The sequence below is a fragment of the Oncorhynchus mykiss genome, chromosome 7 (assembly GCF_013265735.2).
Source record: "Oncorhynchus mykiss isolate Arlee chromosome 7, USDA_OmykA_1.1, whole genome shotgun sequence".
Classification (NCBI taxonomy): Eukaryota; Metazoa; Chordata; class Actinopteri; order Salmoniformes; family Salmonidae; genus Oncorhynchus; species Oncorhynchus mykiss.
In genome coordinates this window covers 77763178-77789756 of record NC_048571.1, presented here as the reverse complement: position 1 = coordinate 77789756, position 26579 = coordinate 77763178, and the positions used below count along the sequence as shown (strand labels likewise).

Here is a 26579-nt window from a genome sequence, read left to right as displayed (position 1 = left end):
CAGAGAGAGGCAGTATGGAATGGATACTTCTTACTTTTTGTCCTAAGAATGAATTCACATGATTCAAATCATCTCCATATGTGTAATTGTATTTAGGACCCAATAACTAGAGGGCTAAAGAGACAATATGAACATATAACACATGCAATCCAATGCATATTTTACATAAAATGGTGGGCCCAGGAATCGAACCCATTAACCCGAGGTTACAACCACCATTCTAAACCAGCAGAGCTACAAAGGACCACTTTTAGGAGCCAATACTAATATCGTGCTGCTGCTCCAGTTTCAAATGTTCTGCCTGCGGCTATGAAACCCTGACCTGTTCACTGGATGTGCTACCTGTCCCAGACCTGCTGTTTTCAACTCTCTAGAGACATCGGCTATGAAAAGCCAACTGACATTTACTCCTGAGGTGCTGACCTGTTGCACCCTCGACAACCACTGTGATTATTATTATTTGACCCTGCTGGTCATCTATGAACATTTGAACATCTTGGCCATGTTCTGTTATAATCTCCACCCGGCACAGCCAGAAGAGGACTGGCCACCCCTCATAGCCTGGTTCCTCTCTAGGTTTCTTCCTAGGTTGCGGCCTTTCTAGGGAGTTTTTCCTAGCCACTGTGCTTCTATATCTGCATTGCTTGCTGTTTGGGGTTTTAAGCTGGGTTTCTGGACAGCACTTTGTGACATCAGCTGATGTAAGAAGGGCTTTACAAATACATTTGACTGATTGATTAAATACTATACAATAACATTGACTGGACCACCACTATGCATGGACTATTTGCTCGTTGTAGTATTGTATTGGAATGGTAGGATTGCAGTAAGCGTGGCCATACATAGCATTGTCAGTATGCGTGGCCATACATAGCATTGTCAGTATGCGTGGCCATACATAGCATTGTCAGTATGCGTGGCCATACATAGCATTGTCAGTATGTGTGGCCATACATAGCATTGTCAGTATGTGTGGCCATACATAGCATTGTCAGTATGTGTGGCCATACATAGTATTGTCAGTATGCGTGGCCATACATAGCATTGTCAGTATGTGTGGCCATACATAGTATTGTCAATATGCGTGGCCATACATAGCATTGTCAGTATGCGTGGCCATACATAGCATTGTCGGTATGCGTGGCCATACATAGCATTGTCAGTATATGTGGCCATACATAGCATTGTCAGTATGTGTGGCCATACATAGCATTGTCAGTATGTGTGGCCATACATAGCATTGTCAGTATGTGTGGCCATACATACATAGCATTGTCAGTATGTGTGGCCATACATAGCATTGTCAGTATGCGTGGCCATACATAGCATTGTCGGTATGCGTGGCCATACATAGCATTGTCAGTATGTGTGGCCATACATAGCATTGTCAGTATGTGTGGCCATACATACATAGCATTGTCAGTATGTGTGGCCATACATAGCATTGTCAGTATGCGTGGCCATACATAGCATTGTCAGTATGCGTGGCCATACATAGCATTGTCAGTATATGTGGCCATACATAGCATTGTCAGTATGTGTGGCCATACATAGCATTGTCAGTATGTGTGGCCATACATAGTATTGTCAGTATGCGTGGCCATACATAGCATTGTCAGTATGTGTGGCCATACATAGTATTGTCAGTATGCGTGGCCATACATAGCATTGTCAGTATGCGTGGCCATACATAGCATTGTCGGTATGCGTGGCCATACATAGCATTGTCAGTATATGTGGCCATACATAGCATTGTCAGTATGTGTGGCCATACATAGCATTGTCAGTATGTGTGGCCATACATAGCATTGTCAGTATGTGTGGCCATACATACATAGCATTGTCAGTATGTGTGGCCATACATAGCATTGTCAGTATGCGTGGCCATACATAGCATTGTCGGTATGCGTGGCCATACATAGCATTGTCAGTATGCGTGGCCATACATAGCATTGTCGGTATGCGTGGCCATACATAGCATTGTCAGTATGCGTGGCCATACATAGCATTGTCGGTTTGCGTGGCCATACATAGCATTGTCAGTATATGTGGCCATACATAGCATTGTCGGTATGCGTGGCCATACATAGCATTGTCAGTATATGTGGCCATACATAGCATTGTCAGTATGTGTGGCCATACATAGCATTGTCAGTATGTGTGGCCATACATAGCATTGTCAGTATGTGTGGCCATACATACATAGCATTGTCAGTATGTGTGGCCATACATAGCATTGTCAGTATGCGTGGCCATACATAGCATTGTCGGTATGCGTGGCCATACATAGCATTGTCAGTATGCGTGGCCATACATAGCATTGTCGGTATGCGTGGCCATACATAGCATTGTCAGTATGCGTGGCCATACATAGCATTGTCGGTTTGCGTGGCCATACATAGCATTGTCAGTATATGTGGCCATACATAGCATTGTCAGTATGTGTGGCCATACATAGCATTGTCAGTATGTGTGGCCATACATAGCATTGTCAGTATGTGTGGCCATACATAGCATTGTCAGTATGTGTGGCCATACATAGCATTGTCAGTATGTGTGGCCATACATAGCATTGTCAGTATGTGTGGCCATACATAGCATTGTCATGTCAAACAGAGAAACAGCATGAGCGGAGGATGGTCTCAATGTATTCCTTTGGCTGAAGAAAGCATTTTCACACAATGTACAAACGCAGTGTGATTGAATAGCGCCCCTACTTTACTGCCCAGACTAACTAAGCCTTCAATCCCCCTGTTCACACCCTCCCTGATTGGTGCAAACCTGTTTGAGAGTGATGTCTCACTGACTGAGATTCACAATTGTTATTGTAAAATCACTGAGCGTTTAATTGAAACAAATTACTATAATAATAGAACATTATCTCTGCAGGCACCCAGCCGTGACAGCTTTAATTAGGGCTGCGTTCGAGACTGATACTTCAACAGCAAACACACCTTAGGTAGTAGGGGAGCCAGTCATCCAGCTATTGGGCCCTCATATCGCCAAATGCCCGGCCCCCATAATGCCTACCACCCGGTCCTGATACAGCCTACCACCCGACCTTCATACTGCCTACCACCCAGCCTTCATACTGCCTACCATCCGACCTTCATACTGCCTTCCACCCAGCCTTCATACTGCCTACCACCCGACCTTCATACTGCCTTCCACCCAGCCTTCATACTGCCTACTGCCCAGCCTTCATACTGCCTACTACCCAGCCTTCATACTGCCTACCACCCGACCCTGATACTGCCTACTACCCGGCCCTGATACTGCCTACCACCCAGCCTTCATACTGCCTACCGCCCAGCCTTCATACTGCCTACTACCCAGCCTTCATACTGCCTACCACCCGACCCTGATACTGCCTACTACCCGGCCCTGATACTGCCTACCACCCAGCCTTCATACTGCCTACCACCCAGCCTTCATACTGCCTACCACCCAGCCTTCATACTGCCTACCACCCGGCCCTGATACTGTCTACCGCCCAGCCTTCATACTGCCTAACAACCGGCCCTGATACTGCCTACCACCTGGCCCTCATAACTCCTACCACCCAGCCTTCATACTACCTACCACCCAGCCTTCATACTGCCTACCACCCGGCCCTCATACTGCCTACCACCCGGCCCTCATAACGCCTACCACCAAGCCTTCAGACTGCCTACCACCCGGCCCTCATAACGCCTACCACCCAGCCTTCATACTGCCTACAACCCGGCCCTCATAATGCCTACCACCCAGCCTTCATACTGCCTACCACCCGGCCCTCAAAATGCCTACCACCCAGCCTTCATACTGCCTACAACCTGGCCCTCCTAATGCCTACCACCCAGCCTTCATACTGCCTACCACCTGGCCCTCATAACGCCTACCACCCAGCCTTCATACTGCTTACCACCCAGCCTTCATACTGCCTACCACCCGGCCCTCATAACGCCTACCACCCAGCCCTCATAACGCCTACCACCCAGCCTTCATACTGCCTACCACCCGGCCCTCATAACGCCTACCACCTGGCCCTCATAACGCCTACCACCCAGCCTTCATACTGCCTACCACCCAGCCTTCATACTGCCTACCACCCGGCCCTCATAACGCCTACCACCCAGCCTTCATACTGCCTACCACCCAGCCTTCATACTGCCTACCACCCGGCACTCATAACGCCTACCACCCAGCCTTCATACTGCCTACCACCCGGCCCTCATAACGCCTACCACCCAGCCTTCATACTGCCTAACACCCAGCCTTCATACTGCCTACCACCCGGCCCTCATAACGCCTACCACCCAGCCTTCATAATGCCTACCACCCAGCCTTCATACTGCCTACCACCCAGCCTTCATACTGCCTACCACCCGGCACTCATAACGCCTACCACCCAGCCTTCATACTTCCTACCACCTGGCCCTCATAACGCCTACCACCCAGCCTTCATACTGCCTACCACCCGGCCCTCATAACGCCTACCACCCAGCCTTCATACTGCCTACCACCCGGCCCTCAAAACGCCTACCACCCAGCCTTCATACTGCCTACAACCCGGCCCTCATAATGCCTACCACCCAGCCTTCATACTGCCTACCACCTGGCCCTCATAACGCCTACCACCCAGCCTTCATACTGCCTACCACCCAGCCTTCATACTGCCTACCACCCGGCCCTCATAACGCCTACCACCTGGCCCTCATAACGCCTACCACCCAGCCTTCATACTGCCTACCACCCGGCCCTCATAACGCCTACCACCCAGCCTTCATACTGCCTACGACCCGGCCCTCATAATGCCTACCACCCAGCCTTCATAATGCCTACCACCCAGCCTTCATACTGCCTACCACCCAGCCTTCATACTGCCTACCACCCGGCCCTCATAACGCCTACCACCCAGCCTTCATACTGCCTACCACCTGGCTCCCATAACGCCTACCACCCAGCCTTCATACTGCCTACCACCCGGCCCCCATAACGCCTACCACCCAGCCCTCAAAGAAAACTCCTCATTCACTCTCGGGGGCAAAGCGCAAACAGCACTCTTCCTCAAAGCTCTTTTCTTCCCTCCATCCCTCCCTACTCCCCCTCCTCCTTTCCTTCCATTCATTTCTGAACCTCATCAAGCTTCCATATACCCGGGAGGGTCATTTAAAAAAGGCCAGGAGCACTAATAAGAAAGTGGATTTAGAAATCATACGCTGCTTAAAGACTCAAAGCAAAAAAAGGCCTGCTGCTGGTTCTTTAGGTTTCTGAGCGTCATCAGAGGGATGCAAAGTAATAAAGTATGATAGGCAGACGATGCCTTGGATGCTAACGAAGGGAAAAGACAGGCAAGGCTTGTGATAATGGAAGTAATTCAAGTATTCCATGTGTTGGAACATTGGATCCATGGGCTATTTGGAATTTGAAGCGGACAATTCCCGAGGTAGGTTATCATTCTAGACGGACAGGAGCATTCTGTGTGAAAGGTAGGTTATCATTCTAGACGGACATGACCATTCTGTGTGAAAGGTAGGTTATCGTTCTAGAAGGACGTGAGCAGTGCTAGCCTCTCTACACTGGCTTCCTGTCAAAGCAAGGGCTGATTTCAAGGTTTTACTGCTAACCTACAAAGCATTACATGGGCTTGCTCCTACCTTTCTCTCTGATTTGGTCCTGCCGTACATACCTACACGTACGCTACGGTCACAAGACGCAGGCCTCCTAATTGTCCCTAGAATTTCTAAGCAAACAGCTGGAGGCAGGGCTTTCTCCTATAGAGCTCCATTTTTATGGAACGGTCTGCCTACCCATGTCAGAGACGCAAACTCGGTCCTAACCTTTAAGTCTCTACTGAAGACTCATCTCTTCAGTGGGTCATATGATTGAGTGTAGTCTGGCCCAGGAGTGGGAGGGTGAACGGAAAGGCTCTGGAGCAACGAACAGCCCTTGCTGTCTCTGCCTGGCCGGTTCCCCTCTTTCCACTGGGATTCTCTGCCTCTAACCCTACTACAGGGGCTGAGTCACTGGCTTACTGGGGCTCTCTCATGCCGTCCCTGGAGGGGGTGCGTCACCTGAGTGGGTTGATTCACTGATGTGGTCATCCTGTCTGGGTTGGCATGGAATACCTGACATGATGACTCCTTGCTGTCCCCAGTCCACCTGACTGTGCTGCTGCTCCAGTTTCAACTGTTCTGCCTTATTATTATTCGACCATGCTGGTCATTTATGAACATTTGAACATCTTGGCCATGTTCTGTTATAATCTCCACCCGGCACAGCCAGAAGAGGACTGGCCACCCCACATAGCCTGGTTCCTCTCTAGGTTTCTTCCTAGGTTTTGGCCTTTCTAGGGAGTTTTTCCTAGCCACCGTGCTTCTACACCTGCATTGCTTGCTGTTTGGGGTTTTAGGCTGGGTTTCTGTACAGCACTTTGAGATACCAGCTGATGTACGAAGGGCTATATAAATACATTTGATTTGATTTGATTTGATTCTGTGTGAAAGGTAGGTTATCATTCTAGACGGACATGAGCATTCTGTGTGAAAGGTAGGTTATCATTCTAGACGGACATGAGCATTCTGTGTGAAAGGTAGGTTATCCTTCTAGACGGACATGAGCATTCTGTGTGAAAGGTAGGTTATCATTCTAGACGGACATGAGCATTCTGTGTGAAAGGTAGGTTATCATTCTAGACGGACATGAGCATTCTGTGTGAAAGGTAGGTTATCCTTCTAGACGGACATGAGCATTCTGTGTGAAAGGTAGGTTATCATTCTAGACGGACATGAGCATTCTGTGTGAAAGGTAGGTTATCCTTCTAGACGGACATGAGCATTCTGTGTGAAAGGTAGGTTATCATTCTAGACAGACATGAGCATTCTGTGTGAAAGGTAGGTTGTCATTCTAGACGGACATGAGCATTCTGTGTGAAAGGTAGGTTATCATTCTAGACGGACATGAGCATTCTGTGTGAAAGGTAGGTTGTCATTCTAGACGGACATGAGCATTCTGTGTGAAAGGTAGGTTATCATTCTAGACGGACATGAGCATTCTGTGTGAAAGGTAGGTTATCATTCTAGACGGACATGAGCATTCTGTGTGAAAGGTAGGTTATCATTCTAGATGGACATGAGCATTCTGTGTGAAAGGTAGGTTATCATTCTAGACGGACATGAGCATTCTGTGTGAAAGGTAGGTTATCCTTCTAGACGGACATGAGCATTCTGTGTGAAAGGCACTGTAATACGGCAGCTCTTTGTGAATGAATTCAGTCATTCCCAATTAGCTGTAAATACTACATCGAATTCATAACATTTACATGCCAAAGGTCAACTGTGTTTACTAAGCAACAACCAAGCGAACAACTTCAGATCCCTCCAACTGGACGCTAATCAAAGATGAACATACTGTACTTTGTTCACTCCCTTTGGCTGAGAAATGGCGAAAGCTCTTCAAATGAGCGGTATCAGAAAATAATTCAACGAAGCTGATCATGTCTCACGATGACATTGGAACGAAAGCATGTGGAATTAATTTCCAATGTGTCCACACATTCCAAGTGTCTCTTTTATCTTTCTGTCATCCCTGAGTGTCAAGGTTCTGGGGAGAGATTTTTAAAAAACCATGTGGATGTTTTTCAGTCAGGACCTGTACAGTGTACACAAACCTGGCACTCCATATAGAAGCATGGAATTAGCCTTGAGTTGAGAGCAGCTGAGTTTGTCTCACCAGCGCTGATTTAAACACACCTGAGCCGCCCTGAGTAGGACTGTAAGCCACTAAGTCTCTCTTTGAAGATATGCTGAGACAGAGTCACTAATAAGGCAATGATAGGTGCAAGCACATTTCCCAAGCTTGGCTGCACTACAACAGCAATGGGCCGTTGAATAGAATAGGAACAAATTGGAGTGCTTCAGGTACCATAAAAAATAGGATTGATATTCTACCACATATGACTGAATAGTGACTACTAACCACCAACTACCTTGAAAATGGTGAGCTGCAGATGTGAAATGTCGTAGTGTCCCCTTCGGCATCTTCCACCGTTGTTTTCCTCATTATTGGTAATGTCAGCGGGCCCCTTTTCTCTCTCTTTCAAAGCCCCTCATCACATGACTGTCTTCCACCTTTACAAAGGGAGAGCATCTGAGCAAACGTCTCGTCTGACATGCCAGGAGCTGCGGGGACACATGCTACCGCCTATAAGACTGAGCCTGTGTTCCAAATGGCACCTGTTTTCGTGCACCGTGCACTAGTGCCACGGGGCTCTGGTCTACAGTAGTACATGTAGGGAATAGGGTGTGATTTGGGACGCATACTCGGATCAGCTCTGCTTCTTCTAACGAGAGCCTCAACTAACAGTCAAATACATCCCCCACCCCCTTTTCACACACACACACACACACACACACACACACACACACACACACACACACACACACACACACACACACACACACACACACACACACACACACACACACACACACACACACAGGGGGGAGGGAGTCACAGCAACAATTAAGTTAACCAGGAGGTGATTTGTGAGAGTGTTAACTCCTTCACTTGTTGTTCACAGGCACCTTCTTCACCTACTGCAACTGTGGACCTCCAAAGAGCCAGCTGCAGAAATGCCATACCGATGAGTAGCTGACATACTGTATGTCTGAATAGGCTCATCTGACAGGGCAATGTCAATGGTATAGCTGAGATAGTGTCACCATTTTGGATCTGCCCACTATTACAGTTGCACATCCTATTAGCCAAAGTAGTACTACAAACTGGAGGGGACATTAGTCACTGGAGGAGACATTAGGAAGTGGGCGAAGCTGCGATCATGTGGGATCTTCTCCAATAGCCAACAGGGGTGAATATTCCTCCAAATAAAACAGAATGAGCTGATAGATGGTGAAGATATGGCACCGAGCAATATGGACACGATTTCATGGGATGATAAGCTGCAGCAGGGGCCTGTGGCTGAATGTAATGTGAAATATGAAATCCTTTATCTGTGGAACTGCATCACAGGACTGGGTCCATCTTCTGCTGCAGCTGAGTCTTCCTAGCTAGCACACAACGTTCTGAGAACCATATGTTTGTTAGAACTTGGTGAGAGTGTGGTTGTCCTACGGTCATTTTGCATACAACCTTCCCACAACGTTCTGGGAATGGTGCAAGATAGTTGCTTAGCTTTGAAACATTCTCAGCTCATTTAAGGAACTTGACAAAATCATGTTATTTTCTTGCTTTTTCATTATTTTAATCAGAACTTTTCCTAAAAGTTCAAACATGGTTACATTTCATTTACATTTTGGTAATGTTCTAGGAACGTTCTCTAACTGGTTTGACGTTGGGAAGGTTCTCAAATAGTTCAGAGAGAACATTAAGAGGGGGGGGGGGGATTTTAGTACATCAGCATAACGTTTCCTACAGGTTCCCTCGTGGTTCTTTTTAAAGACATGTTCTAAAATTGTTCAGAGAACGTCAAGAAAACTTTCCATAAAAACCACAAGAAAACATAAGTAACGTTCAGAGAATGTTATAAGAACATTACATAAAAACATATACATTCTGTTCTCAGCATCAACAAAACTCTCTCTATCCTCTATCTTGTTAAGTGTGTTCTGGTGTGTTGGCAGCACCCACTAATTGGCCACACCTGAACTTAATGAACGCTTGTTTCCTTTGAAATGTGCAAGCATTTTGCTGCACCAGCAATAACATCTGCTAAACACGTGTATGTGACCAATACGATTTCATTTGATCTGATTTGAAATGTGGGCTGTTTGATAATACAAAAATGAACAGCTTTGTATGTGGGGGGGCTCCCGAGTGGCACAGCGGTCTAAGGCACTGCATCTTAGTGCTAGAGGCGTCACTACAGACACCCTGGTTCAAATCCAGGCTGTATCACAACCGGCCATGATTGGGGGTAGCATATGGCGGTGCACAATTGGCCCAGCGTCAACAAGGTTTGGCCGGTGTAAGCCATCATTGTAAATAAGAATTTGTTATTAACTGACTTGCCTAGTAAAAAAGAATGGCATGGCTTGTTAGCTCCATTCTGGTGGCACAGTGGACTAATTCCATGGTAAGAGAACAGAAGATTATAGAATCAAATCTCATAATTGTGTTTGTATGATTAATCTCTAAGGAAATTAATTTAATTTGTCCTATCTGCGCTTTGAGTTCCAAAAATGTTAACCCAAAATAAGTCAGAGGTTTTATTTAAACATTCAGTGAAAGTTTCAAAAACCTCCAGATAACTTATAATTTACGTTCTCAGAACGTTAATAAAACCTTCCAGGAAACTTTCAGGGAACCATTAGTAAAACGTTCTCAGAACCTCCATGCAAAATCTACATTCCCAGAATAGGCTAAATGTTCACTTCTGTTCTTAGAACGTTTAAAAAACGTTCAGTTTTACCCGTCAGGAAACTTAAGGCTTCATTCCCAGAACCAATGGAAAACCAAAAACTGACATTGCCACAACTTCCAAGGAACCAAATGTGCTAGCTGGGTTGTTTGGTGTCATCATTGTCTTGCATCCCAAAATGGCACCCTATTCCCTATTTAGTGCACTACATTTGACCAGGGCCCATAGGATTTACTGTACAGGGAATGGGGTACAATTTATCACACATTGTTGTTGTTTTTTGCCCAATGAGGCTTTAATGCCTCCCAAATGGTCAACTCGGGTGATGGGCATAAACATGATGATATGTCAACACTCTATCTAGCTGCACTTAGGAATTGAAAGCTTTCTATGAGTTCTCATAATTTGGTTGGAGATGTGTTTTTACTTCCACTCTGTTGCATTGACCTTTCCTGACCATACTGATATGATACAGTGAAATGAGTGGGCTGTAGGTAGGCACTCAGACCACAGACAGAGTGGCATACGATGAAACAACCAATGGAAATGTAATTGAAATGAAACAATGAACACAATAGATTAATTGAAATCAACCTATTGAAAAAAATGATATGTATGAACACTCTATGTGTCTGTAATGCAATGGATCTGGCTCGTGTTATAACATGCTTATACATGAAATCCTACACTATTTTCGAGGGTGTGCATGATTGAGTCTATTGACGTACCCGTGACTCAGTCTAAGTAACATTATACAAAAATCCCCATGAAAATCCATCAGTTTAAGCTAGAGATGGGCTGTGTCTCAATCCACTGCATCCGCATCTGTGGTGGAAGGTGACTGAGCTACAGCGGTGTTTGTCAGACCATGAGACATCCCATCTGTGGTGGAAGGTGGCTGAGCTACAGCGGTGTTTGTCAGACCATGAGACATCCCATCTGTGGTGGAAGGTGGCTGAGCTACAGCGGTGTTTGTCAGATCATGAGACATCCCATCTGTGGTGGAAGGTGGCTGAGCTACAGCGGTGTTTGTCAGACCATGAGACATCCCATCTGTGGTGGAAGGTGGCTGAGCTACAGCGGTGTTTGTCAGACCATGAGACATCCCATCTGTGGTGGAAGGTGGCTGAGCTACAGCGGTGTTTGTCAGACCATGAGACATCCCATCTGTGGTGGAAGGTGGCTGAGCTACAGCGGTGTTTGTCAGACTATGAGACATCCCATCTGTGGTGGAAGGTGGCTGAGCTACAGCGGTGTTTGTCAGATCAAGAGACGAAAATCGGTTTTCTCACGAAAACGTCTGTAGCATCTGAATGGTTTGGCCTAGAAACTAATATGATGATGTTGTCCGTTTGCGTATGACCCCCACAACCCCCACGGGACTCGTCTGAAATCAGTAATGCCGATGTACCAACGTCTGTCTGTAGCGACCGAACTGTTTGGGCTACAAGCGAATAAAAGGTGAGATTCTCACAAACACGATGGTGTTCTCCGTTTTGCTCTACGGCCCCTACATGTGTCACGGGACTCGTCTGAAGGTAACCTGGTACCAGTTGAAACAATGTATGGAAATGTGGAGGTAGTTAAGTGCCAAAAAAAAGGTTAAATATGTGTCTAAAAAAATGTCTTCCTGACCTTTCTTATGTCTCCTAGATATCCTGTAAGACAGACACTTCAAAACCTTTTTCCTCATGATATACTTTTTGACTGTCTTTTTTACCATTTATGAATGTGTTACTCAATGCAATTCTATGGACTATAGTAGTACCCCTTTTTTTTATATATATATATGAATATACCTACAGGGGTCCTATTATTCAAAATAAAATAGCTAAATGATCCATGGTATGACCATTTTAAAACAATTCCATATGTTAGCTTAGGCTTTTAGAGGTTAAGAAACATACAATGTATTCCATACCTTATCCCTTGATTAGCTTAATTAATCTTAAAGCTAATTGACTTTATCATAAATCAGAAAAAGATTAGTTCTAGCCATCTAGCAGCTATGAATTTAAAGTCCTATTTGACACAATGAAATTGGAAATAACTTTCTATTTCGCTCAAATATTTCTTCACAATATACAACTAGAGTTTCATATCACATTGCCAGAGAAATAAGGCACCTTTTCCCAGGAGATGATAAAATAATTGAATTTTTCCTTATCGGTCATCTATTTTTCCACCAGAATGCTATTACTTGACTGCTGGCGGTTGCTTAGCAACAGGAAATATTAATAGGACCTTTTATTAGCCAAGCTTTACCAGTGGAGTACTAAAATGAGGAAGTGGAAAACATGAATGTGTTACATAAATCTTTAGACCTTTCAGGGTTTGCACAAGTCTCTGTTTGTCCAATGATTTATTACGACAATGCTTCATTTATGGAAAAAGGGCCTGTGAAATAAGAAAATGGAACATTAGCCTGAAGGACTATTTGAAAATAAATAATCGCAAAAGGTGAAAAGAAAATCTGTTTAAGAAGCAGGCCTCTCTCTCTCTCTCTCTCTCTCTCTCTCTCCTCTCTCTTTCACACAGGTTTCACAGGGCTATCAAACACAAACATGTTTTTCCCCATTTGTTTTGGAGGCATTGATCATCTATCCGAGCCTATTGTAATATTTCATACAATATATAAGATACATCCTTTGTCATGCGTGTCGAACATTGATAAAAAACTAAACTAAAGAAATTGATCTATCATTTCCCTAGAGACGCTATAATCCTTTTAACCAATCACTGAGAATGAAGGTCTCTAGATAGAGAAATGGGTTTTATACCATTAACCCATAATGTATTCTATTTGAATAAAGAGGGTAGAATAGAGTAGCAATCCCTTTGCAGAAAATCTATAGCAGGCTAGTACTACCTGGTAAACACGATAGAAGTTATTGACGGAAATCTAAAACCTCCCGGGTGGCGCAGTGGTCTAGGGCACTGCATCGCAGCGCTAGCTGTTCCACCAGAGACTCTGGGATCGCGCCCAGGCTCTGTCTCAGTGGTCTAGGGTATCGCAGCGCTAGCTGTGCCACCAGAGACTCTGGGATCGCACCCAGGCTCTGTCGCAGCAGGCCGTGACCGGGAGGTCTGTGGGGCGATGCACAATTGGCCTAGCGTCTTCCGGGTTAGCGAGGGTTTGGCCGGTAGGGATATCATTGTCTCATTGTGCACCAGCGACCCCTGTGGCGGGCCGGGCGCAGTGCGCGCTAACCAAGGTTGCCAGGTGCACAACGTTTCCTCCGACACATTGGTGTGGCTGGCTTCCGGGTTGGATGCGCGCTGTGTTAAGAAGCAGTGCGGCTTGGTTGGGTTGTGTTTCGGAGGACACATGACTCTCGACCTTCGTCTCTCCCGAAAAAAAAAGAGTTATTGACGGAAATCTAATCTTGTACTATGGACTTTTTAACAGACACTTAAGACCTCTTTTTATTTACCAGATGGATCAATGACTTGCAATTCATGAGTTCAATTAAATTAAATAGTTCAATTAAAGTAGATTGGGTAAGAAATCATCTTGCCTTGAAAAATAATAAATTTGATCAAACATAATTTGAAACTACAATAGAAAAATCAATGTACAGCAAGTAGCCATGGTCTATTTGTTATTTTAACAATGCACATAATAAATGTCAAATGCATTATCCATTTGCTAATCTACATTGCATCATCTCTCCACATTGGCAGGCAATGTGCAAATCTAGTTAAATGACTGAAAGCTGGCATTAGGGAGAACACATTAAGCTGCACCTCTAGTATCTTTTCCTTAATTCATTAGTTTTGTCTGTGACAAGTTAAGTTGACATTGTGGCTCATCTTTCATTCACATACACTCAGAGAACACCTGCCTTAAGCTCCGGAGACCGGAAACTCATCTAGCTGCCACCTTTAACATGACAACCGGGTCAAGATTAATACCGTTCGATTCATCCTTGGAATAATAGTCAGGAGATTAAAGGATTGTTAATTCAGTCTTGCATTTAAAACGTTGGAACAAAAGCCAATATAAAGCTGCAAGCTGAATATGAGAATCCTTGGCGTCTACCTCTTTGTAATATCGTTAATTAACTTCCATGACAATGGGGGTCAACTAATTGGCCTCCCTCATTGTCCTCATGCATCCTGTAACAGGGTACATGAGCATAGTTTCAAGTCTCAAGTTAATGTTACATGCACAAGTATAGTGAAGCATATTTTTTTTGCGAGCCCTAAACCCAACAACACATTAATCTATCAATAAACACACAATAAATAAAATTAAGAAATATTAGCATATTAGCATAACAACATGCTAGTAGCGGTAATACCTTGATATTCAAATGAAAGCTAATAACAAAATCCCTTGGTGATCTAAGCATTGATCAATAACTATTTAATATGACAATGATGATGATTAAGATATAAGTAAATGCAAGATACCCAGTCAAAGATTCATGATTCAAGTTGAAGTACTGTTTGTGTTTAGGATGACAGCAATTTCATGATGAAAGGTGGATGAGCATACTGTGTTCAGAAAGGACCACTTCTAGAACAAAAACTCAGGGCACCCTTCATATGCAGTATTTCTTGAAATATCCAGGTAACACAGACCAGTAGTAGACTGGCCACGTAGTACAGACCAGTAGTAGACTGGCCAGGTAGCACAGACCAGTAGTAGACTAGGCCATGTAGTACAGACTAGTAATTGACTGGCCAGGTAACGCAGACCAGTAGTAGACTGGCCACGTAGTACAGACCAGTAGTAGACTGGCCAGGTAACACAGACCAGTAGTAGACTGGCCACGTAGTACAGACCAGTAGTAGACTGGCCAGGTAGCACAGACCAGTAGTAGACTAGGCCATGTAGTACAGACTAGTAATAGACTGGCCAGGTAACGCAGACCAGTAGTAGACTGGCCAGGTAATGCAGACCAGTAGTAGATTGACTAGGTAGTACAGACCAGTAGTAGGACTCATAAACTAATCCTTGTCCAGAAACCCTCCACCACCTAATCCTAGTCCAGAAACCCTCCACCACGTAATTCTTGTCCAGAAACCCTCCACCACCTAATCCTAGTCCAGAAACCCTCCACCACCTAATCCTAGTCCAGAAACCCTCCACCACCTAATCCTAGTCCAGAAACCCTCCACCACGTAATTGTTGTCCAGAAACCCTCCACCACCTAATCCTAGTCCAGAAACCCTCCACCACGTAATTCTTGTCCAGAAACCCTCCACCACCTAATCCTAGTCCAGAAACCCTCCACCACGTAATTGTTGTCCAGAAACCCTCCACCACCTAATCCTAGTCCAGAAACCCTCCACCACCTAATCCTAGTCCAGAAACCCTCCACCACCTAATCCTAGTCCAGAAACCCTCCACCACCTAATCCTAGTCCAGAAACCCTCCACCACCTAATCCTAGTCCAGAAACCCTCCACCATGTAATTATTGTCCAGAAACCCTCCACCACCTAATCCTAGTCCAGAAACCCTCCACCACCTAATCCTAGTCCAGAAACCCTCCACCACGTAATTGTTGTCCAGAAACCCTCCACCATCTAATCCTAGTCCAGAAACCCTCCACCACCTAATCCTAGTCCAGAAACCCTCCACCACCTAATCCTAGTCCAGAAACCCTCCACCACCTAATCCTAGTCCAGAAACCCTCCACCACCTAATCCTAGTCCAGAAACCCTCCACCACCTAATCCTAGTCCAGAAACCCTCCACCACCTAATTCTTGTCCAGAAACCCTCCACCACCTAATCCTAGTCCAGAAACCCTCCACCACGTAATCCTAGTCCAGAAACCCTCCACCACCTAATCCTAGTCCAGAAACCCTCCACCACCTAATTCTTGTCCAGAAACCCTCCACCACCTAATCCTAGTCCAGAAACCCTCCACCACCTAATCCTAGTCCAGAAACCCTCCACCACGTAATTCTTGTCCAGAAACCCTCCACCACCTAATCCTAGTCCAGAAACCCTCCACCACCTAATCCTAGTCCAGAAACCCTCCACCACCTAATCCTAGTCCAGAAACCCTCCACCACCTAATTATTGTCCAGAAACCCTCCACCACCTAATCCTAGTCCAGAAACCCTCCACCACCTAATCCTAGTCCAGAAACCCTCCACCACCTAATCCTAGTCCAGAAACCCTCCACCACCTAATCCTAGTCCAGAAACCCTCCACCACCTAATTCTTGTCCAGAAACCCTCCACCACGTAATTGTTGTCCAGAAACCCTCCACCACCTAATCCTAGTCCAGAAACCCTCCACCACCTAATCCTAGTCCAGAAACCCTCCACCACCTAATCCTTGTCCAGAAACCCTCCACCACCTAATCCTAGTCCAGAAACCCTCCACCACCTAATCCTAGTCCAGAAACCCTCCACCACCTAATTCTTGTCCAGAAACCCTCCACCACGTAATTCTTGTCCAGAAACCCTCCACCACGTAATTGTTGTCCAGAAACCCTCCACCACCTAATTCTTGTCCAGAAACCCTCCACCACCTAATCCTAGTCCAGAAACCCTCCACCACCTAATCCTAGTCCAGAAACCCTCCACCACCTAATTCTTGTCCAGAAACCCTCCACCACCTAATTCTTGTCCAGAAACCCTCCACCACCTAATCCTAGTCCAGAAGCCCTCCACCACCTAATCCTAGTCCAGAAACCCTCCACCACCTAATCCTAGTCCAGAAACCCTCCACCACCTAATCCTAGTCCAGAAACCCTCCACCACCTAATCCTAGTCCAGAAACCCTCCACCACCTAATTCTTGTCCAGAAACCCTCCACCACCTAATTCTTGTCCAGAAACCCTCCACCACCTAATCTTAGTCCAGAAACCCTCCACCACCTAATCCTAGTCCAGAAACCCTCCACCACCTAATCCTAGTCCAGAAACCCTCCACCACCTAATTCTTGTCCAGAAACCCTCCACCACCGGCCGATGGTTATCTCCCTAAACTGTACGGATAAATTCAGTGCAACCTGAGCGTGGATATTAAATGTCTAATGTGTTTTGGAACTTGTGGAAGATGCTATGACAGTTAACACATTGACAGAGAGAGTGGAGGGCTTGCCAAGTGCATCAGAGAAAAGGCTCTCTGAAAGATATCGGGTTCGTCCAGGACGGGCTCGGGACTGCAACACAATAACCATCAGTTTAGGCCCTTATGAATTGAAAATGCCTCTCAACCAAATCAGGGAATTACAGTCAAGGATGTGTTTCAGCCCTAATTGTTGGGGGAAAAACAACAACAGCATAGTTAGTACTTTACCTATGCAGATGAGAGGGAGCGTTTTATTGTCTCTCAGCACTCTGTGTTTGTGGCTTGCTGATAGACACGTGTTTTTAGTGTGTTAGGGTAAGAGGCTGAGCAAAGTTTTGAAAAGAAGCACAAATCATAAGTAATATGTTTGTGGAGAAGAGGTGTGGGTGTATAGGGATGATGTAAAGCTGTACAGTAGGTATGCACCTACAGCTAGCATTTAGCATTAGCATTTAGCACACAGGGCGGTCTGGGAGTGTTCAGAAAGAAGAGGCTATCAGCTTTAGTTGATAAATGAATGTGCCCACTCTTGTAAGATTTTAGCTAATATTATTAGCTTTTAGCTTATTAGGTTTTCAAGTTCAAGTTCATTTATTTGTCATATACACATGATATACATGGAGAACACAGTGCAACGAAATGCGTACTTGCAGGTTCATCGCTAGCTAACAATACCATTAGCTTTCAGCTAATACATGCTAATTCACACCAGCACCATCCACTGATCCTCCACACTAAATTCCATATATCCCACAAGGCAGCTGGGCCTGAAATGTTTAACACTGGGAGCTAATACATATAACATATGCATATAATATAAGATAACATACTAAGCTACAGTATATTCAAAGTATTGTCCTATACACCCAAGTTATGTTCTGCCTTCGAACTACTTATTACTTCTGGTGTTCTGCTAGTTTACTGAATTTGGAATGGCTTGGTTTGAAGCCCATTAGTCTTTCAGTATTTATGTTAGGGCCAAATATGTGAACCTCTTTTTCTGAACTGCATCATTTCTTAAACATCTAATACTCAAGTCCTTAAATAAATGTGTTGAAAATTTATGATAAATGCCCATTTAGAATGAGAGCTACTTTCCCTTTCAGCAATATACCTCTCTGTCTGTCTGTCTGTCTGTCTGTCTGTCTCTCTCTCTCTCTCTCTCTCTCTCTCTCTTTCTCGATCACCTCTCTTTCTCTCTCTCTCTCTCTCTCTCTCTCTCTCTCTCTCTCTCTCAATCTCTCTCTTTCTCCCTTCTCTCTCTCTCCCCCCCACCTCTCTCTCTCTCTCTCTCTCTCCCTCTCTCTCTCTCTCTCTCTTTCTTTCTCTCTCTCTCTCACTCTCTCTCCCCCTTCCCTCTCTCTTATTCTCGCTCCATCCATCCCCATTGCACTCTTTTCATTGTCCAGCTCACGTATTGAATCTTTCTGATGAAAACAGATCTCACTGCAGAGCCACAATAGAATGGCTGATGCAGGAAAGATGAAACCTAATGGATTTTTTTTTCAATGTGCTCAAGACTGAATGTAAGGCCTGACCTCCAGATGTACTAGATCCATTTCAAGAGCAGAGATACTGTTTATGGAGAGGAAGAAGTAGAAAAAGTGGCCACAACAACACATTGAGCCGTGTTCCAACACAACATGATACAAATATATACAGTAGAAAAAGATTGTCACAACAACACCAATACAACAACATACACACCGATACAGCAACTCTGATATATATGCCAATATATACACCAACTATATATACCAATAGTAAAGGGAGGAGGTGAGGGCCCAGGGACTGTGGTGCCAGGAAAATCACCTCTCACCCAATGTCAATAAAACAAAGGAGCTGATCGTGGACTTCAGGAAACAGCAGAGGGAACACACCCCATCCACATCATCGGGATAGCAGGAGAAGATGGAAAGCTTAAAGTTACTCAGCGTACACATCACTGACAAACTGAAATGGTCCACTCACACAGACAGTGTGGTGAAGAAGGCGCAGCAGCACCTCTTCAACCTTAGGGAGGCTGAAGAAATTTGGATTGGCACCTAAAACCCTCACAAACTTTAACAGATGCACAATTGAGAGCATCCTGTTATGCTGTATCACCATCTGGTACGGAAATTGTACTGCCCGCAAACGCAGGGCTCTCCAGAGGGTGGTGCAGTCTGCCCAACACGTCACCGGGGGCAAACTACCTGCCCTCCAGGACACCTACAGCAGCCGATGTCACAGGAAGGCAAAAAGGACAACAACCACCCGAGCCACTGCCTATTTACCCCGCTATCATCCAGAAGGCGAGGTCAGTACAGGTGAATCAAAGCTGGGACCGAGGCCATCCGACTGTTAAATAGCCATTACTAGCACATTCGAGGCTGCTGCCCTATATACATAGACTTGAAGTCACTGGCCTCTTTAATAATTGGAACACTAGTCACTTTAATTGTCACACCCTGATCTGTTTCACGTCTTTATGCTTGTCTCCACCCCCCTCCAGGTGTCGCCAATCTTCCCCATTATCCCCCGTGTCTTTATACCTGTGTTCTCTGTTTGTCTGTTGCCAGTTCATTTTGTTCATGAAGCCTACTAGAGTTTGTTCCCCTGCTCATGACTGTTTCTTGCTCCTGTATTCTAGTCCTTCCCGGTTTTGACCGTTATGCCTGCCCTGAACCTGAGCCTGCCTGCTGTTCTATACCTTACTGGCTTATTGACCCCTGCCTGCCCTGACCCTGAGACTGCCTGTTGTTCTGTACCTTACTGGCTTATTGACCCCTGACCCTGAGACTGCCTGCCGTTCTGTACCTTACTGGCTTATTGACCCCTGACCCTGAGACTGCCTGCCGTTCTGTACCTTACTGGCTTATTGACCCCTGACCCTGAGACTGCCTGCCATTCTGTACCTTACCCCACCTTACTGGCTTATTGACCCCTGACCCTGAGACTGCCTGCCGTTCTGTACCTTACCCCACCTTACTGGCTTATTGACCTCTGCTTGCCCTGACCCTGAGACTGCCTGTTGTTCTGTACCTTACCTCACCTTACTGGCTTATTGACCCCTGACCCTGAGACTGCCTGCTGTTCTGTACCCTTTGTACCCTCTCTGTATTATTGACCCCTGCCTGCCGTGACCATGACCCTGACCCTGACCCTGACCCTGCCTTCTGTTCTGTACCCTTTGCACCCTCTCTGTATTATTGACCCCTGCCTGCCCTGACCCTGACCCTGACCCTGCCTGCTGTTCTGTACCCTTTGCACCCTCTCTGTATTATTGACCCCTGCCTGCACTGACCCTGGCCCTGCCTGCTGTTCTGTACCCTTTGCACCCTCTCTGTATTATTGACCCCTGCCTGCCCTGACCCTGACCCTGACCCTGCCTGCTGTTCTGTACCCTTTGCACCCTCTCTGTATTATTGACCCCTGCCTGCCCTGACCCTGACCCTGACCCTGCCTGCTATTCTGTACCCTTTGCACCCTCTCTGTATTATTGACCCCTGCCTGCACTGACCCTGGCCCTGCCTGCTGTTCTGTACCCTTTGCACCCTCTCTGTATTATTGACCCCTGCCTGCCCTGACCCTGACCCTGACCCTGCCTGCTGTTCTGTACCCTTTGCACCCTCTCTGTATTATTGACCCCTGCCTGCCCTGACCCTGACCCTGACCCTGCCTGCTATTCTGTACCCTTTGCACCCTCTCTGTATTATTTACCCCTGCCTGCCCTGACCCTGACCCTGACCCTGCCTTCTGTTCTGTACCCTTTGCACCCTCTCTGTATTATTGACCCCTCACTGCCTTTGACCTGTCGTTTGCCTGCCATTTGCCTGCACCTGTTTTAGTAATAAACATTTGATTTTTCAACACTGTCTGCATCTGGGTCATACCTGAAATTTGATATTAATGATGTTTACATATTTTGCATTACTTATTTAAAAAAAATATATATATATATTTCACCTTTATTTAACCAGGTAGGCCAGTTGAAAACAAGTTCTCATTTACAATTGCGACCTGGCCAAGATAAAGCAAAGCAGTGCGACAAAAAACATCAACACAGAGTTACACATGGGATAAGCAAAGGTACAGTCAATAACAACAGAAAAGTCTATATACAGTGTGTGCAAATGGAGTAAGGAGGTAAGGCAATAAATAGGCCATAGTAGCAAAGTAATTACAATATAGCAAATTAACACTGGAGTGATAGATGTGCAGATGATGATGTGCAAGTAGAAATACTGGTGTGCAAAAGAGCAAAAAAAGTCAATAAAAACAATATGGTGAAGAGGTAGGTAGTTGGATGGGTTATTTACAGATGGGCTGTGTACAGCGGCAGCGATCGGTGATCTGCTCAGATAGCTGATGCTTAAAGTTAGTGAGGGAGATATAAGTCTACAACGTCAGCGATTTTTGCAATTCGTTCCAGTCATTGGCAGCAGAGAACTGGAAGGAAAGGAGGTGTTGGCTTTGGGGATGACCAGTGAGATATACCTGCTGGAGCACGTGCTACGGGTGGGTGTTGTTATGGTGACCAGTGAGCTGGCATAAGGCGGAGTTTTACCTAGCAAAGACTTATAGATGACCTGGAGCCAGTGGGTCTGGCGAAGAATATGTAGCGAGGGCCAGCCGACGAGAGCATACAGGTCGCAGTGGTGGGTAGTAAATGGGGCATTGGTGACAAAATGGATGGCACTGTGATAGACTGCATCCAGTTTGCTGAGCAGTGTGTTGGAGGCTATTTTGTAAATGATATCGCCGAAGTCGAGGATCGGTAAGATAGTCAGTTTTTGAGGGTTTGTTTGGCAGCGTGAATGAAGGAGGCTTTGTTGCGAAATAGGAAGCAGATTCTAGATTTAATTTTGGATTGGAGATGCTTAATATGAGTCCGGAAGGAGAGTTTACAGTCTAGCCAGACACCTAGGTATTTGTAGTTGTCCACATATTCTAGGTCAGAACCGTCCAGAGTAGTGATGCTAGTCGGGCGGGTGGGTACGGGCAGTGATCGGTTGAAGAGCATGCATTTAGTTTTACTAGCATTTAAGAGCAGTTGGAGGCCACGGAAGGAGTGTTGTATGGCATTGAAGCTCGTTTGGAGGTTTGTTAACACAGTGTCCAAAGAAGGGCCAGATGTATACAGAATGGTGTCGTCTGAGTAGAGGTGGATCAGGGAATCACCCACAGCAAGAGCAACATCAGTGATGTATACAGAGAAAAGAGTCGGCCCGAGAATTTAACCCTGCGACACCCCCATAGAGACTGCCAGAGGTCCGGACAACAGGCCCTCCGATTTGACACACTGAACTCAATCAGAGAAGTAGTTGGAGAACCAGGCGAGGCAGTCATTTGAGAAACCAAGGCTGTTGAGTCTGCCGATAAGCATACGGTGATTGACAGAGTCAAAAGCCTTGGCCAGGTCGATGAAGACGTCTTTTATCGATGGCGGTTATGATATCATTTAGTACCTTGAGCACAGCGGAGAAGGTACGGTGGGATTCTAAATGGTCAGTGATCTGTTTGTTAACTTGGCTTTCGAAGACTTTGGAAAGGCCAGGCAGGATGGACATAGGTCTATATCAGTTTGGGTCTAGAGTGTCACCCCCATATACATCTCATACGTATATACTGTAATATATCCTATTCTACTGTATCTTAATCTATGCCGCTCTGACATTGCTTGTCAAAAAAGTCATATACTCTTAATTCTATTTACTTTACTTTACTTTACTTTAGATTGTGTCTATTGTTATATATTACTTGTTAGATATTACTGCCCTGTTGGAGCTAGAAACACAAGCCTTTTGCTACACCCACAATAACGTGCTAAACACGTGTATGTGACAAACAAAATTTGATTTGATTCTGATTCTGATTTGAACACTAAAATATACATCAATATATGCCAACTATATACACCAACACTAATATATACACCAATATATACACAACTATATACACCATCAGTAATATATACACCAATATATAAACCAACTATATACACCAACACTAATATATACACCAAAGTATAAACCAACTATATACACCAACACTAATATATACATGAATATATACACAATTATATACACCATCAGTAGTATATACACCAATATATAAACCAACTATATACACCATCAGTAATATATGCACCAATATATAGAACTATATACACCATCAGTAATATATACACCAACATATAGAACTATATACACCATCAGTAATATACACCAACATATAGAACTATATACACCATCAGTAATATATACACCAATATATAAACCAACTATATACACCATCAGTAATATACACCAACATATAGAACTATATACACCATCAGTAATATATACACCAATATATAAACCAACTATATACACCAACACTAATATATACACCAATATATAAACCAACTATATACACCAACACTAATATATACACCAATATATACACAACTATATACACCATCAGTAATATATACACCAATATATAAACCAACTATATACACCAACACTAATATATACACCAACGTATAAACCAACTATATACACCAACACTAATATATACACCAATATATACACAACTATATACACCATCAGTAGTATATACACCAATATATAAACCAACTATATACACCATCAGTAATATATGCACCAATATATAGAACTATATACATCATCAGTAATATATACACCAACATATAGAACTATATACACCATCAGTAATATATACACCAATATATAAACCAACTATATACACCATCAGTAATATACACCAACATATAGAACTATATACACCATCAGTAATATATACACCAATATATAAACCAACTATATACACCAACACTAATATATACACCAATATATACACCAACTATATACACCAACACTAATATATACATCAATATATACACAACTATATACACATGCAGTAATATATACACCAATATATAAACCAACTATATACACCATCCATAATATATACACCAATATAAAAACCAACTATATACACCATCCATAATATATACACCAATATATACACAACTATATACACCAACACTAATATATAGTATACAGATGTGAAGTCACATGAGTATAGTGATTAATCACATTCAAATACACTCCTTGCCCTCGAAACAATACTGTGTACATGAGTATTTATACATTTCTCCACGTATACAATCTTGTGTGTATCATGTATTTGGGGCAAACATATACATGACATACAATCATGATGTTATCTAGTACACAATGTATGGATGCTCTTTCTGTATATGCTTCTACAAAAGACAAATTGACAACCTGGATGATCTGTAAGGATCAAATAAGATGCAGCCATTACTATAAGTGGAAGACATGTATGGCTGTGAATAATAATAATAATAATAATAATAATAAATAATAATAATAAATAATAATAATAAATAATAATAAATAATAATAATACTTGATCAATAATACTTTATTATATAGCGCTTTTCAAAAACCCAAAGACACTTAAACTCTTGAACGCTTGAAGGTCTCATCCTGTTTAGTGTCGCCACGAAAATACCTCCATGTCCTCTATATGGCTACATTAAAAGACTCTCAAAAGACACCATAATTCAAAGGAAACCATAGTTATTTTGTGAAATATCAAATATCCATATTTACTGTCTGGATAATACTTTTCATAGTAATAAAAAAGCTGATATTTGTTTTTTTTATATCATTTCCAAAGCCATAATTGTGTGTATTGATGATACAGTATGACCAAGTATACAATCAGATATGCTGGTCCTAAGTTAATACCTTGAACTCTCAGTCTCTATACAGTTTCTGTATAAAAAAAGTCAATTTAATTTTCTCAGTTAAAATGACAAGTTTGTTTCTCTGACCAGGTACATGAAAGTGTCTCTACTCTCTATACAGACAGTTTCATTATACTGATGGTGTATACAGTACATGATAAATTTGGCCCAAAATGCACCCTATTCCCTACATAGTGCACTACTTTCAACCAGAGCCCTATGAGCCCTTGTCAAAAGTAGTGCACCTTGCAGAGAAGAGGGTGCCATTTGGGATGCAGTTTACTGTTTTATGGAGAATGATCTCATTCCAGACATATGGAAACAATGTTGATTTCCTGCCTTTTCTCATGAATACAATTATGGCTAAGGATGACAACTTGTGGCACACTGAAGAAGTTTGTGTAAAAAGGCTGAGTGAGGCTGTATTCACACATTATAGCAATCAGTGTATTCATATTGGATGTTTGACACTGCTGGATTTACCCACAAACCTTTGTGTGTCAGAGCTGACAGGGCAATCTCTTACTTTACCTTCTTCTTGATATTGCATGTCATATGAAACCAACAGAGACATGATTTACATAGCCTGTGTTGTTAACGTAAAATTTGACTATTCAAAAAGTTACAAAGCAGAAGAGAAGGCAGTCTAGTGCTTTCCCTTGAGCAAAACCATCTATGTTCTCCTCATCCAAACTGTATCTGTTTCAAACTGCAAACTATTTTAGGCATACTAGTCTCCTCAGGCAAGCGACAAGGAACACAACCCTCTGACCACCAGTCGTTGCTACCACCAAATTATGGAGTGGGTGAATCAGACCGACTACTTGCAATACTTTGTTGTGTTTGCTTAAGGCTGCCTGGTCTGCCAGGTGGGCGGACCAGTCGTTTGTAGAACTGGTCTACTAGCTCCATTGCAACAGGAAAACTAAATAGAGCACAGATGAAGTATTTGAAATGATTTCAAATAGTATTTCAACCCAGGTGTGATATCAAAGCAAACCGCTTGTGGGGGACTCACCGAGGGCATTTGGCTGGAGGGCAGGTGGCCGTCTTGGGCCAGCATATTGGACATCATGAGGGCGGGCAGCTCCTGGTAAGAGTAGGGGTTGAGCAGGCCGTTGTGGTGGGCCCCTAGGGAGTGGCACAGGTAGCCCGACTCTGGGTCCATCAGGTGGAGAAGGGAGGGCTCGGCGTGGTTAGGAGGGGTGATGGGGGGGATCTCGTAGTCCTCGTCCCCCGCACCGTTCCCACCGCCTCCTCCTCCTCCCTGTCCGGAATAGCTCTGGAAGGACAAACAGAGAGGGAGATGATGTGAGATTGTATGTACTGCCATGAGCTCTGTAGGATTGATGTAGCGCGTAGGTAGGTTAGTCATGAGCACTGTAGGTTTGATGTAGCGTATAGGTAGGTTAGCCAT

General features: G+C 44.3%; 1 protein-coding gene across 3 annotated transcripts in view; it reads right to left on the bottom strand.

Moving 5' to 3' along the window:
* Positions 1 to 26579, bottom strand: part of LOC110528540 (TOX high mobility group box family member 2) — a 207498-nt gene that overhangs the window by 40309 nt on the left and 140610 nt on the right. For all 3 annotated transcript variants that reach the window (XM_036984127.1, XM_036984125.1, XM_036984126.1), the window contains one exon: positions 26181 to 26444. In XM_036984127.1, coding sequence (XP_036840022.1) covers positions 26181 to 26444 — 264 coding nt within the window. The remainder of the gene's footprint in view (positions 1 to 26180; positions 26445 to 26579) is intronic.